Consider the following 17,232-nt stretch of genomic DNA (forward strand, 5'->3'; position numbering starts at 1 on the left):
GAAGGGCTTTTTCTCTCTTTATCCCATGTCTCTTCCAGGTTCATTTCAGTTTCCTAATTGGAAGTTTTTCCAGTTGCTTCCCTAACACTAAATTGCCTCCTTCCCACCCATACAGCACACAATTAACTCAAAACAGTAATAAAATTGGTCTTGGGGAGAAATGGAGCACTGAGTGAGGAAAAGCTTTAGAAGGACACGTTTGGGTGGCCTCATGTGCAGCTTGTGAGAAAGTTAAGTGATGGGATAAAGAATAGTTGTAGATTGGCTGCATAGATCATTTCCTGCTGCAGGATTCTAGATGCTAGTGAGGTAAACAGTCTAGATTTTTCTGTCCTGGGAAATATAAACAGAGGAGGGAATGAAAAAGCAGTGGCAAAGTAAAGGTTAAATAGCCATTTTCCTGTTTTTGCCATTATGTCTTTCATAGTATTTCACACCAGGCATTTTTGTTATTTGTAAAGTCTTCTAACTAAACTTCTCCCCCTTTTCCCTCCTTCCCTTCCTTTCCCTTCCCTCCCTCCATCCTCTCCCCATCTCCATCCCATCCCATCAGTTTATAAATTTAATATAAAGTAAACTGTAATAACATCTCATGAAACACAGAGAAGAAAAACAGCCAAGTTTGAACATGGTCCAGAGGTGGTATTTAGCAGGTTCTGACCAGTTCTGGAGAACCGGTAGCAGAAATTTTGAGTAATTCGGAGAACTGGTAAATACCACCTCTGACTGGCCCCATCCCCCATCTATTCTCCTCCTCCCGAGTCCCAGGTGATCGGAAGGGAATGGGGATTTTGCAGTAACCTTCTCCTGCCATGCCCAGCAAGCCACACCAGGCCCACCAGGCCATGTCCACAGAACAAGTAGTAAAATTTTTTGAATCCCACTACTGGTCCACTTGCCATCCTTTTTCACACCCGAGTCTTGATGTTCTTTTCCCACATCTAGGGGTGGAGAGCATAGCTGTGTATGAAGAAATCCTTCACCAGATCTCCTATTGTATCCACCGTGGAGCAGCTCTTTATGAAAGAAAGTTTCGTCTTTCTTGCACTGAGATGAATGGCCGTTACTCCAGCAATGAGTTCACTGTTGAGGTAAGTTTCACAAGAGAAACTTTGTGACACTCAAAAGTTGTGAATAACTGAAGTAGAACCAGTTGGATATAAAGTAATTTGAACTTAGTTAATTTCTCTCTACAGGTGAATGTCCTCCACAATATGAATCGAGGCGCTCATCCCAACCACATTATGAGTGGCCAGCAGTTCACGCACCGAGGCCACCATCTTCCTCCAGAACTTTCTGGGCACAGTCTGGCTAATGTCCACCGTAATTCTAGTATGTACCAGTTGATATACAAAATACAGACTATGGAATGGTAACTAGAGAAAGTGACTTAGCAGATAACAATTTTAGGGCCTGAACAGATAAGACCCAGAAGACCCCAAATGGATTCCTCCATATAATTTTAATCAAAGCAATTATAGTAAAGAAGAGGATTTAGGAGGTCTCTAAATCGAGAAAGAATTCTTCAAGAGAGTCTTACATTCATCAAGGAATAAATTAAGCCAGTGGTGGGATTCAGCTGGTTTGCACCGGTTTGGCCAAAGCAGTAGCTAACACCATTGGCTTGGCTTGGCCCCAGCCCTGCCCCTCGCCCCTCTCCTCCCAGCCACTCCTCATGTGGCTGGCTTTAGTCTAGGTTGTTGGGGGGAAATGAATGGGGGCCTGGGGAGGAGGCACCTCACCTATCGTGGCTGGGGGGCAACTAGGGACCATGAGCAGGAGCCTGCAGCTTCAGCAGGCCGGTGACAGAAAGGCCCTGGCGCCTTAGCAACGGCCTATCTAGTCATTTACAATGTGGTCGTGACAGCCGGATGGGTGAGAGCCAGCACACTGTTGGTGGGTGCGTGAGCTCGGCTTCAGGCTAGGGCATGTGTTGGGCTGCTTCTCAGAGAAACCCTGGCTTCTCTCTCTTCCTTCTCCCGGGTGTAATGGCCTTTGCTCCTTTGAACGCACCTTTCTTTGCTTTTACCTGGGCAAAGTTTGGAGATGCATATAAGCAGGCACCTCTTCTCTTTGGGATCCTTACCAAGGACCCCAGCTTGGTGATTAAATGAGAAATATTTTTATTTCTAAGTGGGAGGTCATTGTATAATATGTGAGCATTTGCTTCTCCTGAGAGCTTTCTTTGTCATGTATCTGAATGTATGCTTTTAATGTGGTAATAATGTTCTGGCTTGTACACTTAGTGTAGTGATGTCGAGTTGACCACATCCACCCAGTCACATAGCCACCCAGCCACGCCTACCCAGCCAGTCATTAGGGCAGAGAACCGGTTGTTGAATTATTTGAATCCCACCACTGAATTAAGCCCCGTATAGAGGTAAAATAAGACCACTTGCCCAGATTTCACAAACAGCCAATAATTGCATTCGGAATATATTTGAGCAAAACTGCATTGCTGTGATTAATCTTTGGATCCTGGTGATTGGAGAGAAGAGACCTTTTGCCAAAAAGCATTTGTTGTTTTAATGGCACAATAGTCATTTAAACGATGATCAAAACTATCCTATTCAGCAGTTTAATAACCCTTGATAACCTTGAGCCTGAACTGTGTTGAGAAGTATAGAAGAACCCAATGCCCTGGAGAAACAATCACGTTTATTACATTGATAGATGGGTTCCTTACAAGAAAGAGGGACACCACCCCCCACCACCGAACAACAAGAAAGTTGTTATAAAAGGGGAAGGGAAATCCAATTTGCTGGGCAATTTAAGGAAAGCTAGGCAGGTTCTTGCCTCTGTCCCTGGGGTTACAGCCCTTTCAGGAGCAACAGCAGCAGGGTTGGGAAACAGTAGGAGAGGGAGTGTTAAGGACATCAGGCTGATTGACGGTGGGATATTGGAATTGCTTTACTAAGTTGCCCTTGGACTCATGGCTCATGTTCTTTGGATATTTGGGCTCGCAGGGAGAACAGTTTGGGTCTGATAGAATTAAGCAAAGAAAGGAACTCAGATTGACCCTGGTCATGTCCGAAAGACTGGGAGGTTCCTTTTATGCCTATGAGTAAGTTTTTCTTGTGACCGCCTGGACAGAGTTTTCTTGGCAAGGGTTTTTGGAAATGGTTTACAGGTTTCCTTCCTAAGGCTGAGAGGGAGCCTGAAGGTCAGCCAGCAGGCTTCGTACCTAAGGTGAGTCTAGAACTCACTGGTTTGTAGCCTGGCATTTTAACCACTAAACCACACTTTTTTATTTGTTACCTTTATTTTCTCCATTACAGAATTACTGTAGCACTTCATGTCGCTGCCTCTTCAAAGGCAGCATAACCTGACTTTTGTAAACCTGGGTGAAGATAAATGTAACCATTCGGAACAATGAAGACAACTGGATTCGGTGTGGGTGGTTTGGCCTCAAATGTTCCTCTGAGTTCCGCTTTAAGTAAAATGGGGAGAAGGAAAATGGATTCCCTCCCTCGCCCACTATTTTTTCCACACCTGCTTAACAGGCACAGAAGGCAGTGTGAAGGCTCAGTGGTTAAGATGCTGGGCTTGTCACCTTGCAAGCTGGCAGCCCAGGTTCGAGACCTGAGACATGTGATGGGGTGAGTTCTCATCCCCACTCTTGCCAACCTAGCAGTTCTAAAGCATGCAAATGCAAGTAGATAAATAGGTACCATTTCTGTGAGAAGGTAATAGTGCTCCGTGATGTCATGCTAGCCACATGACCTTAGAAATGTCTTCAGACAGTGCTGGCTTAGTGGCCCTTGAAACGGAGACGAGCTAGTCACCTGGAAGAGTAAAATCTGCAGGGACTCCTTTACCTTTTACTTTTTACAGGCACAAGCAACTGCTTTTCCACACCTGCTTATGAGCGCAGGTAACTGTACCATCTTGAAAGGTTTTTAGCATTCTACTGCTATTTCAATTTTTGTGAGTAATGTTTTCCACGTACCCTTGCTTTCCAAGATATCTGACTCTAATACAGCGACCAAGCCTTTGTACCTACCACCCATTTGGGGATCCTTTTTGTATATTTATGCCATCTCTCTTACATTTTCATTCTCAATAGATCTTTGCCTCCTGAAAAAAGTTGCTTATGCATTTTATATGACCCTCTCCTCAAAAGTGCCCACCAAACATTATTTCCCCCACTCTCTCTTCTCTTTTCTATTCTGCAGTGGTTCCTAGTGCTGCCACTATAATCATTGTGGTGTGTGTGGGGTTCCTGGCACTGATGGTCATCCTAGGTGTGCTGCGCATCCATTCCTTGCACAGGCGAGGGAGTGAACGGGAGGGTGCCGGGGAGTCAGCGGGAAGCCAGGGGAGTGCCAGGGCCAAGGAGAACGAGATGTTCTGGGATGACTCTGCTCTCACCATTATTGTCAACCCCATGGAGGTGAGTGAAAGAAGGGATGGGCAGGTGGGAAGAGACCATGTTTTAACTTGGATCACTCCCTGTATCCTTTCTCTTCCGCAGTCATACCAGAGCTGCCAGGAGAGAGTAGCAGAGGCCAATGAATCCAAAGCCAGGGAAGCAGCTGAAGAGGAAGACAGCAGCGATTCTGAATCACCCGATAGCCTAGCCAGCAATGCCATTGATGAGCGGCGCATTGTGGGCAAGCATGATGCCTCTCGTCGCTACTAGAGGGATATAGTGGATGGGATAAAAGCGGACCATCACCAAAAGGTCATGCTTATATTTAATAATTGGGGATATGGCCTGTTTCTACACATTTTCTCTATTTACATTTTACTCCCTCCCCTTCCTCCTGTTTTCTCCATTGTTTGCACAGTGGAGTGGCGAGGACAGTTTTGGTGCATGAGGCAAAAGACGTAGTTGGCATCTTCTCCCTCTAAATTACTATGGGGGGGGGTCAATCTTCAAGGAAGTTCCTTAGCTCATTGAAACAATTGGGAGCTCTGAAAGAGCATTACTGTATATTTTATCCTGCGTTAGCCATTGATTTTGCTCTGGTTCTGCTCTGCCTCTTGAGGTTAGTGCTTCCCTGGGCCCAAAGTATATCCATTTTGATCTTCATTAAAAACAATCAAACAGCAGGGCTCAGAAGAAGAGCCCTTCTCTCGCCTAAAATTCCTAATTCTTCTCAACTTACAAGTTTTTTGCTTGGACTGGTGGGGCAGGGCCCCCTGACTCAATTCCCAGTTTAGGATTGCCACCACACTTGAGAAGGATGAAATGAATTGGCATGCTATGTAAGCAAAGCAGAGAGAAATGAGAAAGTAGCAGGGACAACACAAGGGGTACATCAGAATTCCCAAAATACTATATATATATATAATATTGTATATTTTTTCAATGTTGTTGTTTGAGATTCTTGTTTGATGCAAAGAAACAAAAAAAAACCCTGCAGCTTGTGTCGCTTTGTAAAATTGTCAATAATATTCAAGCAAGTGAAGGAAATATGATATGGAAAAGGGAATGGAACACATTTTAAAATAAAAAAAGGATTTTAAAAATGTATACTCTGGGTGTTAGAGCCTCTTTCTTCAGAAATAAATTTTGTTGTCTTGCAAATGCTTTTACCTGGTTTTAGTTAAAATAGGGCAAAGGAATACAACAAGTCAGCAGAGTTTTGTTCACCGTTGATCATGTCAAAGGTCTCCTTTGTCTAAAGTCTGTGAATTGCAGGATTTATTTGGCAAGAAGAACAGTAGAATGTGCAGAGCTCAAGACTTTTAGGTATAGGAAGTTAGCCATCCACCCCTCTCCTAGAAGAATGAAATATTCTAGGAAATATTAAAAAGGCAGAATATTATACCTCCATGGATGAGAAAAGGAGAAATATGCTCTTGTTAATAGCCCCAGAAAGACTGGTGCCAACCTATATACAAGACAAAAGGCTGGGCCATCTTATCTACAAAACAAAAAACCTTCACCCTCAGGACATAATAGAATTAGCCCTCTACCCATCTCTCACCACATGGCACCTGGGAAGATTGCACCCCACCCCCCCAGCAAGGTTCAACCAAGCCTGGGACTCAAGACAGCCTACAAAGTTACCCCTGCATGACCCCAAGGGAGCCTGACAACCAATCAGAATACATGCCACAGGAACAGGAAGCAAGTTCAAAGCCCAAGAGAGGATATAAATCTCACTCTCTCACCCATGGGCTCAATTGCCCAGGACCCCAAACCATATGGTGCTGCCCATCATTAAACAATTTTTCCAAATCCATGTTTCCAGTGTTTTTCTCCCCACTTGGAACTGAACCCAGATGGACACTTCCTCCAATAATTTGGCACCCAAAGATGAGACTCCAAGCTAACTTGACCAATGAACCTGGCCCAGGTAATCCTACCTTGCTGGCAGCAGATCCATTGAGTCTGTGGGTGAGTTTTCCTGGACCTGGGCCATTTGGAACAAAAGTTCCAAAGATTCTTTTAATTTTTCACAAGTGGAAATTCCTAGGCCAGAGGTTCCTTTTGTGGATGCCACCTGAAATAGTCGCAGGGGAGGTCACTCTCTTTCGTTTTTCTTTTATATTAAAATATGATAAAATAGTAAAAGGTTCAAAATTGTGGTAGGATAAAAAATCCAATCTATCTTAAAGCCTGGTCTCATTTCTTAAAATATGTCACAGTGTGTATGAACAAACTCTCAAAACTGCAGTTTTATTCATAACTTTTTTTTTGCATTTTTAAAAACCTCATACAGACAGAAATCAAAGCACAAGCTTTCAACTGGAGGGTGTGCTAGAGTCCGATTTCAGAATATTCTCTTCACTGACATTGTACAACTCTCTCCCACATGGAGAATTCTGAATAGCTGCCAACATATTTCTTCCCCACTTGATTTCTTTTTTTTTACCCTCCTGTTAGGGAGGTTAAAATCTACAAATCAAGAAATGTAAACAAAACCTGAGAAGATAAACACAAGGATAATCCATGAACAGCAATATCTCAAAGGAACTTATTTTACAGTCCTTATTGTCACTATGTTTCCTATGAACAAGGAGAAAAACATGAAGCGGGAGGGCACAGGTACCCCACCAACTTTTAGAGCAGCAGTCCTCAACCTTTCCACCTTGGCAGACTGGTAGTGAGGGAGGGGATGGTTCTGAGCTGTAAGCGGGTGAGAATGCATGAAACACCATATGCATGAGTGGCAGGCACAAGCACATGCCGCTGGAGCAAATGTTGCTTTGTGCATGAGGGAGAGTCCACCACTCATGCAAAACGGCATTTCGTGTGCGCACACTCACCTGCTGCTTGCACGGCCCGGTTCTGGATGGGCCACGGCCTGGTAGTGGGCTGCAGCCCAGGGGTTGGCGACTCCTGCCTAGAGGATAAGCAACTTGCTATTCTGGTAGGCTCAAAACAGAAACATTGCTGTATCTGTAAAGGTCTTGTCACTGGCCGATACTGATGGAGAGTTCAATTTTGAGACCCAAATTACTAATCTCCTTCCAATAAAATGTCCAGTCTTCTTTCTACTCCTTTTCTTAAAAACTATTTCCCCACTCAGTTGACGAGATTAGTTCCAGCCCTATGAGGAGTACAGCATAACACTTTCAGTGCACTAAACTGCATGATGGGCCTATTGATCACCTAGCCTGTGAGACCTTGGAAACATTCACCAGAGATGTTTTCTTCGATCAATTTCTGCATAGTAAATTCCACACCTGTCCCAGTTTGTGATCTGTATGTGCTCTTTTGTCCATGCCTTTAAATGTCTGATAAAGGTCAAGAGCAGCCAAACATATCTTTCACCGATCAAGCCTTCAGAACCACTCATTACAGAAGGATCCTAACTTTTTAGGCTTTTCTTACAGGGTTTATGTGTTGTAATGGGAAAGTCTACCCCTTCAACTATCATACCCTTCAAAGCCTTTAACAGCTTAAGCCACCTGGCAAGAATAGAAAGGCATCACATTTTGGTTGCCAAGTGAATAATCAGCTCATAGGTAACCATAATGATTGCAGCATTGGGGATCTGACGAAGAAGATGAGCTGAAAGTCCACGATAAAGAGCTGAGGGGCCTTCTTCTCTGGCCACAAGCTGGAGAGTTTGCACAAAGGAGCGATAACGACATCCCTCCTCACGTAGCCGGGTTCGAACAACCTCTATGGAAAATAAAACAGAAAATGAGTGTAAGGATGACAGAAAGCTCTCATTATAGTCAGATGGAGTCAAAGGAGAGCATGGAGCTCAGAGCAACTCACCATGTGGATAGGCAATGCACGAAGCACATGTTTTGGAGACAGCCGCTGCTGCCATCAGCCCACAGAAGTCTTGGCCACTGGGTGATAAGACAACTGATGGAGTCAAGAGCAGCTGATGTTCCCTGAGTCGCTGCTTCAAAGCCTCGTAAAGCACAAAGTGGATCACTGTTTCGGTGACACCAGCATAGGAGGCAGTAACCCCGCGGTAAAAGCCACGCAGACCTTCTCTGTAGTAAACTCGCATGGCACATTGAAGGGCACTGGTGCACCTCTCGTTTCTGCCACTAAAGGAAGGAAGGAAAGAAAGATTTTGCTTCGTATTGTCAATGTCTCTGGCTATGCTTTTTCAATACTAAAAATGGGCATCTAATGCTGCAGGTAAAACTTGAATTCAAACACCTACATTCTGCAACCAGTTTAAATCAGACAAATCAAGCAATTAAAAAAATAACCTGTTTTGGAGGATTTTCTTTATTTACTTAGATTCCTATCCCAACTGAATTATTTTTATAAATAACTCAAGGCTATGAACATACATAATACTCCTTACTCCTCCTATTTTCTCCACAACCACCCTGTGAGATGAGTTGGGTTGAGAGAGTGAGTGAGTGGCCCAAAGCCACCTAGCTGGCTTTCATGGCTATGGTAGGACTTTAACCCACAGTCTTCTGGCTTCTAGGCCAGCACCTTAGCTACTATACCAAACTGGTGTAATTTCTACACCAGTTTTTACTATTTTACATAATGCCAGGGGGGTGGGGGGAGTGTGAGAGCCAACTCTGTAAGAACTGAAATTTTAACCATGGGAAATATTATGCATATTGAGCATCTGAAATGCCCCCGACATTCAAGCATTTATTTGTAACTCTAAGGAGAATAATAAAAGAAACGGCTGGAGTTCCTAGGATTCTGAATGTTGTGCTTAAGAGCAGGATAGTCTACAAGTAGTCCTCAATTTAAAACAATTCATTTAGTGACCATTCAAAGTTACAACGGCATTGAAAAAAGATCTTGAGTTTTTCACTGCTGCAGCATGGTCAGGTTATCAAAATTTGGACACTTGGCAACTAATGCAATATTTATGACAGTTGCAGGTCTGTGTCACATGATCCCCTTTTACGACTTTCCCACAAAGTCAATGAGGAAGCCAGATTCATTAAACAACTGTGTTACTAACTTAAGCACTGCAGTGAGTCACTTCACTGTGGCAAGAAAGGTTGTAAAATGGGGCAAAATTCACTTAACAACTTTCTCACCTAGCAACAGAAAATTTGGGTTCAATTGTAGTCGTACATCAATGACTGCCTGTATTTGTACTCTGATTAGTCTTAACAGTTCACAAATCTCCCTTTATACATTTGCAGTTAGCTGTTTTAAAAGCTAGTTTTCTATTTTGTCTGGAAATGATCTAGGCAATGCACGTGACTCAAATGGGATCCTAGACAGGTGCATTTCCCACTGCGCTTACCTGCGCTCCAATTGCATCCTAGTCTTCACTAACCAGATAGGATTGGTCAAAGTGGCGGATGTGATGCCTGCAGGAAGCAGATGAAGGGAAGTCAAAGGGACCAACATAAAACATTGATTATAAAATTCCTTAAGACCTGAACATTATTTCAAAGTGTCCCCCCAGGTAAAAAGGTGGAGAAAGGCGGATGTATACTGATGTATATACCGATCATTCATTAAGCTTAAGCCATTTAATGATTAATGTCAACCCATATTTGTATGCATGGGGTATTAATTTACCTGCACAGGCTGCTGAAATCATGTGAACTTTCTTGGACTCTGGCATAAGCACTGTGTTGAGTCTCTCCTTAGCTCCCGAATATGCAGCAAAATAAATGGCCCTGTAAATAGAAAGAGGAAATTGCATCTTAAAAACCAAGCAAGGTTGAATTTGGATGACAAACCAAGAAAAAAATACAAAGGCCATGAGCTTTTTTAAAAAGTCCACTGATGCCATGTGTCAAAAGAACCTGAACTCTCTGATAACATATAGGCACTTACAATGATAAGCTCTGTAAAGTTATGATTGGATCATTAGAGATAACTACCTGTTCCATCAAACCATCTTACCTGGAAGGAGCAACTCCAATAAGATTAGGTCCCAGACCTCGAAACAGGGAGCGAACACCTTCCTTCTCTAGAATGACTCTGTTTAGAAAGACGTAAATGAGCACATTACTTTCCATCCTATCTTTCAAGGTAGAGGAGAGTTAACACAGATCTGTTCTCCCACATTGTTCACCTTAGTAGCTCAATAAAGCCGATCCTGGGGAGCCCTGGGCGGACAAATGTTCCATTCACTCCTTGCAACTGTACTGCAGTTAAGCAAACAGGTCTTGGAGCCAAGGTGGAGGACTGCAGGCGGGTCTTCACCACTTCCAATGGGCAAGTCAGAATGGCTCCTGCTGTTCCACCTAATCTGTAGTACAGAAAAGACATGCACAATCAACACGTTTCACCAATCAAAGGTGAGAGACAGTCTTTAGTGTAATGCTGTATTACATCCACCCCCAAATTGTCAAAATCGGTTGGGACTTTTGATTGAGCATATATTTAGGGACAAAAATATATGTGTTGTCTGTTATGTCCAGTAGAAAATTTAGTCATTCGTTGTTTGGTATATTAACCAAAAGAACAATAAATATCTTTTAGCAAAGATAATTTGAGATGAAGGTAAGAAAAAGCATCAAGAATCCCTCATTTTATTCTGACTGCAAGCTCAATTAATGATCTATATTTAAAGGATCTTATTCGTGGACGAGATCAGACCAGAAGAGATCAGACATTTTTAGTCAAGAATGATAATCAAAAGAAAACTGATTGGGAAAGTAGGAATGCATGCGATTATGTCCACCAGGACTGACACAGTAGCCCTCGCCCTTTTCCTCTCTCTCCGATATATTTATTTTCTCCATGGGCTGCTCTGCCATATTAATGTGCGTCAGCTTCCAGATTTGCAGTTGATTAACATGCTGACGTCTTGGCTCTGTGATTCCAAGCAGATGCCAGTTGGGGAGGGGGGGGAAAGAAGCCCCAAACTCCTGAACTTTGCTTCTAGAAATTGCTCAACAAGCTTTATTTTGCTGCCTGCATGTCTTGCCACAGCTCGCAGGATTTCTGCTCCTGTGCACTTTGGCAACTGTTCTTTACCCCAGTAAATAATCAGTATTAGCCCAATAAATAATCTTTCTGTCCAATCTTTGGCCCTATGTACTATGGAATTAACTATGTTCACGCCATAATGCAGCTTTTGCTATCCTATATATGTATAAATATTTATATCCCAACTTTATCTTGTACAATTCAATATAGTATACAGAATGCTTTTCCCTCTTATTTTTTGCATAACAATTAACAACTCTGTGATGTAGGTTGGCCTAAAGAGAGAGACTGGCCCAAAATCACCCAGCTGTGTTTCATGCCCAAAGTAAAACTAGAATTCACAATCTCAGTTTCTAGTCCAGCTTCTTAATCATAACCCTCAACTTCATCTTGTGATTTGCTAAGAAAAGGCCCTGCTGACTGGCAATTGGATAGGTTTATTCATCTGCTTGTGTTTATAAAAAAATAAGATTTAGAAATTACTTTTTGGTGCCTGTTTGAACAACTCTTTTTCTACTTCACTATAACCTCAATAATACATGAGCAAACAATCGATACAAACTCAAAGTAAACCATTCCAAACTATATTGCAGAAAATACGACTTCAGCAAGAGTGGTCAACGCCTGGAATGCTCTACCTGACTCCGTTGTTACATGTTCTAACCCTCACAGCTTCAATCTTAATTGTCTACCGCGGACCTCACCCCATTCCTAAGAGGTCCATAAATGGGGTGTGCATAAGCGCACCAGCGTACCTATGGTCCCTGTCCTACTGTCCCCATTTATTTGTATTCATTTCATTCATGTCCATGTTTATATTTATACCTGCTATCTTGTACATGTTTGACAAACTAATAAATGCAAATACAAGTAATTTGGGCTTCTATAATTGCTGGATATTTCCTTAACACTCTAAGACAAAACTTGCTAATTCTAATATCTCTGGCTGTATGGGTACTCTTGCTGACTAAGGCAAGAGAGAAAGCATGTCCCTCATAAAATGAGAAAGCCTGCAGTCATGAGATGGCAAATTAGTTATATTCTTTTTCTAATGTATTAACTGAAAACATGCATTTCCATGCATTTGGTATTGTGCACATCTGTATATATGTAACAAGAAACATGTGAAAAAGGGAAAAAATGTAACCCATTCCATTATTTTTGGTTGAACAAGATCCTAATCTGTGTTTTAATTAACGTAGGAAACCAGAAATGGTGCCAATAGGCTTTTTTCTTTTTAATATAGCACCGTAAGACAAAAAAACTGCAGGCTGACTTCCAGGGTTATCAACAATGCATATTGCACAAGGACGCAGTTTGGACAGAGATTGTGTCAAGTCCAAAAGGTCGCTCTAAGCCAGATAACACAAAAATCAACTTGAGATCCTTGGAAAGATGAGAATGGAGAGGAGAAAAAACCATCCTGGGAAAACCTTTTAAAAATTTGTAATACATGTACTCCTCAACTTACAACAGTTCATTTAGTGACCATTCAAAGTTACAACAGCACTGAAAATAGTGATCGTTTCTCACTTTTATGACAGTTGCCATGGTCATATGATCAAAATTCAGACACTTGTCAACTGACTCATTTTTATGACGATTGCAGTCCCTTGGGATCATGTGACCATCTTTTGCAAACCTTCTGACAAGCAGTCAATGGGGAAGCTATATTCACTTAACAACTGTGTTACTAATTTAGCAACTGCAGTGATTCACTTAACAAATGTCTCACTTAGCAACAGAAATTTTAGGCTCAATTGTGGTCATAGGTTGAGGAATGTAAATTGGTCACAGGCACCTAAATTAATCTTGACCAGGCTAGCAGCACAATATGAACAATTCAGTGCCAAGCCCTACCTAGAGGAACAGCTATTGTATGTTAATTTACTATAACAAATAATCAAGAAATCATATAACGTAAGGGTTGGAAGAGACCTTAAAGTTTATCTAGTCCCACCCTATCTAGTGCAGAAATTTCCTACTATGGAATCTACAATAGCACCGGATTAAATACTACCAGGGAAGGAATTCTGCAGCACCTTAATACCTTTATTAGTCTATACAGTTTCATAGCATTTTTTGTTCTTTTCCTCAGTATAATGGGAAGTTATATTGAGAAATTATAATTAATTATGCAGTACTGAAGTGTTTTTTTCAGATACCAGACAGTGCAAAGCACAGAGAGTAGTAAGATACCAGGAAAGCTTTTCAATAAAAGTATAGTCAACAACTAGTGAAGAAATAGACTCGTTCACACAATCTCTTTGCCATGCTTCCCTCTCCAGAGCCTGTAGAAAATCATTTCAGCATAAACCATTCTCCCCCTGCAATATGCTCTTAATATGCATTCACAATAGAGCTCTATGGGTAGTTGCTGACTTGAGATAACTTATTTAGCGACTGTTTGAAGTTACAATAGTACTCAAAAAAGATCCTTGCACTTATGACCATTGCAGCATTTCAGGCACTTGGTAACCAACATATATTTACACTGGTTGCATGGTCCTGTGGTCACGTAATCACTGCTTGCAACCTTCTCATCTAGTTTCTGACCAGGTCAATGTGGGAAACTGGTTTTGCTTAATGACCACAGGATTCTTTTAATGACTACAGCAAAAAATATCAAAATCAGATGTTACTCACTGACAACCACCTCACTTAGTGACAAAATTTCCATCCCACTTGTGGTTGTAAGCCAAGGACTACCTGAATTGCACGACACAAAGGAAAATGATAGTAGTTCGAGTCCTGCCCAATGTCATCAGCCACAGGAAATGCTGTCATTACAGTAATTACCATGTAAAACACGTGTTTGGCTATGAAAAGCTCCATCCAACTTCCCCAATATTTTTCCAAAGGATCATTTTCCTTTGAACCTAGATGACTGCAAAGATTATGGGTTTTCTATGTCTCTTCGATATCACCTAGCTATTGTCAGGATTTGTGCAGCCCAAATGTAAAGTAAATGTGGCTGCAGAACTGGCATACAAGAAATAGTTTGATATGTGTGTAAAAGGAACTCTAATTGTAAGGCATGTCAAGGCTTTTCAAGATAGATCAGACTAAGAAACCAGTCATGCAGACCAATATTATTTTTATTTGGAAAGAGAATAGAAACAGTAGCGCATGAGTATAGGCACCATGGTAACAGTTTCTACGGTACTAGACAGAGTAATTTCTATAGCAGAAAAATATTATTTGTATTTAGAGGATTCTTTGCTGGAAAATACTGAAATACTGTTATTAGGGGTTCTTCTTATCCACACCTCCTCTTTCCTCTGCTATCAAGGAGTTCCCTCTGTTTATGTTTGGTTTTCACTGATAAAACTTGGTAGCTTATCTTTGGAGAACAAATCTTTTCAGTCCTCATGGGATTTTGCCCCCCAAACAGCAGAAATATTAGACCTCGGCAGACCATGGGCTACATTTGGCCTGTGGAGGCAGAAGGTGGGAGCAGTTATCGTTGGTGAGAGGGGCCAGCGGAACATCAGTGGTGGCAAGCCCTTCATAACAGCCCCAGTTTCTCATGTGGCTCCTTGGGAAAATTAAACGCCGACCCCTGAGAAATATTGTGGGTCAGAAGAGAAGATTGGGACAGTGTCTTGAAAAATAAAACAGCATGATTCATTGCTACAAACTTTCCAGCAGTCATACTGGGAACTCATGTTGCCAAAAATGGCAATTACTATTCCTCTACTAAGCCATGTGGCAGCTTCAACTCCCAGAATTCTGGGAATAGATTCCACAAACTTAAAGTTGTTTTAAGTTGAAAAACATTGGTCAAGGGGGAACAATAATGGCATTTTTCTAATCTTCAGGCATAGAAGCAATTTCTACACATGTGTATATTAAGCATGTCAGATAGCCTCTCCAACAACAAACCACCCCATATTTATTTTTAACATTTCTCCAAATATGCATCTACTTTTTCAGTATATTTACAGCATTCACAACTTACTTTTCATTGTTTATTGTCTAAGCAATGCTGCAAAACAAAAGGAAATAATTCAAAGCTTTCTCCTCCAACCAGCTGCATTGACCTGAGACCCATCCTTCTTTCTTGTTTCTGTGCCTGTGTGCCTTGGAAGACATTAGCATTTTGGAGCATTCATGTGCTCAAGTTGAGCTTTTCTTGAGCTTCAGGACAATTCCCAGCACTTCTAAATCTCTAAATAAAAACACAACCGTTCTGAAGAACAGCCAGAGCTACAAATGACTGCTGTCAGGAAGCTAATCGAACAGGCCATTGGCAAAGAATAGGTTAAGGCGGGAGAGTCACAGGAAGGCATAGGGGAGGTGTACACTGACTTCATAGCCAATCGCATCTGGACCTTAATCACACCCACATCACTGGTGTAGTTTTAAACCTTCTCTAAGTTGGGCAAAATAAATTTATGTTTTGATTTCAATAGTAGTGGAGAAGAGGTGGGTACTTGAAAAGCTGCCCACGTGTTCACAATATATCCGGGTCTCCTTCTCCAAACGCGGCTAGGAGGGCAGGTTGAAAAAGGATACCTCTGGCTAAAAAAAAAAAATGTATGTAAGATTTCCTACCAGTAGCATTCATCCTGACTCTGCCAGTTAAGTAAGGGAGAACGAAATTTCTGGGAGTTTTTAACACTCATTTCAGCTGGTGTGCAACAAATCCTCACTCGGTTATAACGAAAGCTGAGCACCAACGCAGATAAGAAAGGAACTACTTGCACACTGTCCAAGGAAAGAGAACTCTAGCGAAAGTTCCTGCAACTTTCTCGACCTTACTAAAAATTATACGTCATTGGTTAACAGCGGCACACAGCAAAAGGCCAATTTTTTAGCAATATTTAACAGGGGTGTACAGAACCCCCGCCATGCTTATTAAGAGATGCCCAGGACTGCGAGGGGTCACCTAGCTGGCAAACACGTGCTTTGGCCTCGCCCCAACACGCTGCTCTTGCCAGCCCAGCCATCCGCGCTGCAGCAAATGCCGCTGGGCCAAGAGGGCGCGTTTCGGAGCCCCACGCGCGGGATCCCCGCGACGGGTGGTGCTCAGACGCCCGTAAGCTTACTCACCCGCCTGCCACGAGGTGCAGAGCCGTGCTGTGGCGGGCCATCCCTCTTGACTCGTGCCTATGTGCCCGGCTGGGCTCCCGCCGAAGGCTCATTCCGTCCACACTTCTCTTCGGCACGGCTGGTGGAGCCTGGATTCCAGTGCAGGCTTTTTTTCTGCGCTTCACAAGGCCCCGGTCCTTTTTTTGGCGGGGGGGGGGGCACTGCAGCCTACGGGAGTCCCCGTCCGATACTGCCAGTAACGCAGACTTTCTCGCGCCTTGGCCAGTAGGACGGCCCGAGGGAGTGTCACAAGTCCCGCCTTGCCCCGGCTGACGCAGGACCGGCGCCTCCTTCTCTGCGCAAATCGAAGCTCTCGGCGAGCTTTCAACTGCTTGGCTCCGCTTCCTTTGGGCAGCTTCTTCTAAACTCAGTCAGGATAGGACTGGAAGGGACCTTGGAGGTGGTTCTAGTGCAGCCTCCTGCTCAAGATGGAGATCCTACTTCACCATTTCAGACAAATGGCTCCCCAGTCTCTTCTTAAAAATTTCCAGTGATGAAGCACCCACAACTTCTCAAGACAAATCGTTTCGCTGGTTAAACTGTCCTGTTAGGAAATTTCTCCTTAATTCTAGGTTGCTTCTTTCATCCATTCTTGTCCTGCCCTCTGGTGCTTTGGAAAATAAATTGACCCGTCCTCTTCTTTGTGGCAGCCTCCCAGGGTCCCACAGTAATGAGAGGTGAAGCCACTGGGAGAAGGAGGGCCGCAATTCAGGCCTGCTCGGAATGCCACCAATGGGCAGAATTGCTTTTTCCCGCCATTTATTTCGAGGCAAATAAAGTGGAAGTTGTCGGTGCTTAGTTGCACCTTCTTCACATAATAATCCAAAAATGCTATTGCAGCATTT

At 42.8% G+C, this 17,232-nt stretch overlaps 2 protein-coding genes across 3 annotated transcripts in view; one reads left to right on the forward strand and one right to left on the reverse strand.

Annotated features, from left to right (window-relative positions):
- CLSTN3 (calsyntenin 3) overlaps nucleotides 1-5,477 on the forward strand; it is a 40,574-nt gene extending 35,097 nt beyond the window's left edge. For both annotated transcript variants that reach the window (XM_087716460.1, XM_087716461.1), the window contains 4 exons: nucleotides 946-1,091; nucleotides 1,197-1,332; nucleotides 4,176-4,393; nucleotides 4,475-5,477. In XM_087716460.1, the coding sequence (XP_087572586.1) occupies nucleotides 946-1,091; nucleotides 1,197-1,332; nucleotides 4,176-4,393; nucleotides 4,475-4,642 (668 nt within the window). In that variant the 3' untranslated portion in view covers nucleotides 4,643-5,477. The remainder of the gene's footprint in view (nucleotides 1-945; nucleotides 1,092-1,196; nucleotides 1,333-4,175; nucleotides 4,394-4,474) is intronic.
- A 1,135-nt stretch (nucleotides 5,478-6,612) lies between these two features.
- LOC106553992 (solute carrier family 25 member 36-A) lies at nucleotides 6,613-16,701 on the reverse strand. Its single transcript, XM_014072589.2, has 7 exons — nucleotides 16,349-16,701; nucleotides 10,434-10,610; nucleotides 10,262-10,339; nucleotides 9,932-10,032; nucleotides 9,651-9,717; nucleotides 8,183-8,466; nucleotides 6,613-8,083 (listed from the first exon to the last, which is right to left on the reverse strand). The coding sequence occupies exons 1-7, from the start codon at nucleotides 16,438-16,440 to the stop codon at nucleotides 7,887-7,889; spliced, it is 996 nt and encodes a 331-aa protein (XP_013928064.2). The 5' UTR covers nucleotides 16,441-16,701; the 3' UTR covers nucleotides 6,613-7,886.
- Nucleotides 16,702-17,232: the final 531 nt, after the last annotated feature.

This window comes from Thamnophis sirtalis, unplaced genomic scaffold (assembly GCF_051295495.1).
Source record: "Thamnophis sirtalis isolate CommonGarterSnake01/CBP01778 unplaced genomic scaffold, rThaSir2_p1.2 scaffold_5, whole genome shotgun sequence".
In the NCBI taxonomy this organism is placed as follows: domain Eukaryota; kingdom Metazoa; phylum Chordata; class Lepidosauria; order Squamata; family Natricidae; genus Thamnophis; species Thamnophis sirtalis.

Coding starts and splice junctions, on each gene's coding strand:
- LOC106553992 (XM_014072589.2), bottom strand. CDS start 16,440: ATGAGCCTTCGGCGGGAGCCCAGCCGGGCACATAGGCACGAGTCAAGA. Junction 9,718..9,931: donor GATTTCAGCAGCCTGTGCAG/GTAAATTAATAC, acceptor TGCTTCCTGCAG/GCATCACATCCGCCACTTTG. Junction 8,084..8,182: donor GTGCATTGCCTATCCACATG/GTGAGTTGCTCT, acceptor TATTTTCCATAG/AGGTTGTTCGAACCCGGCTA.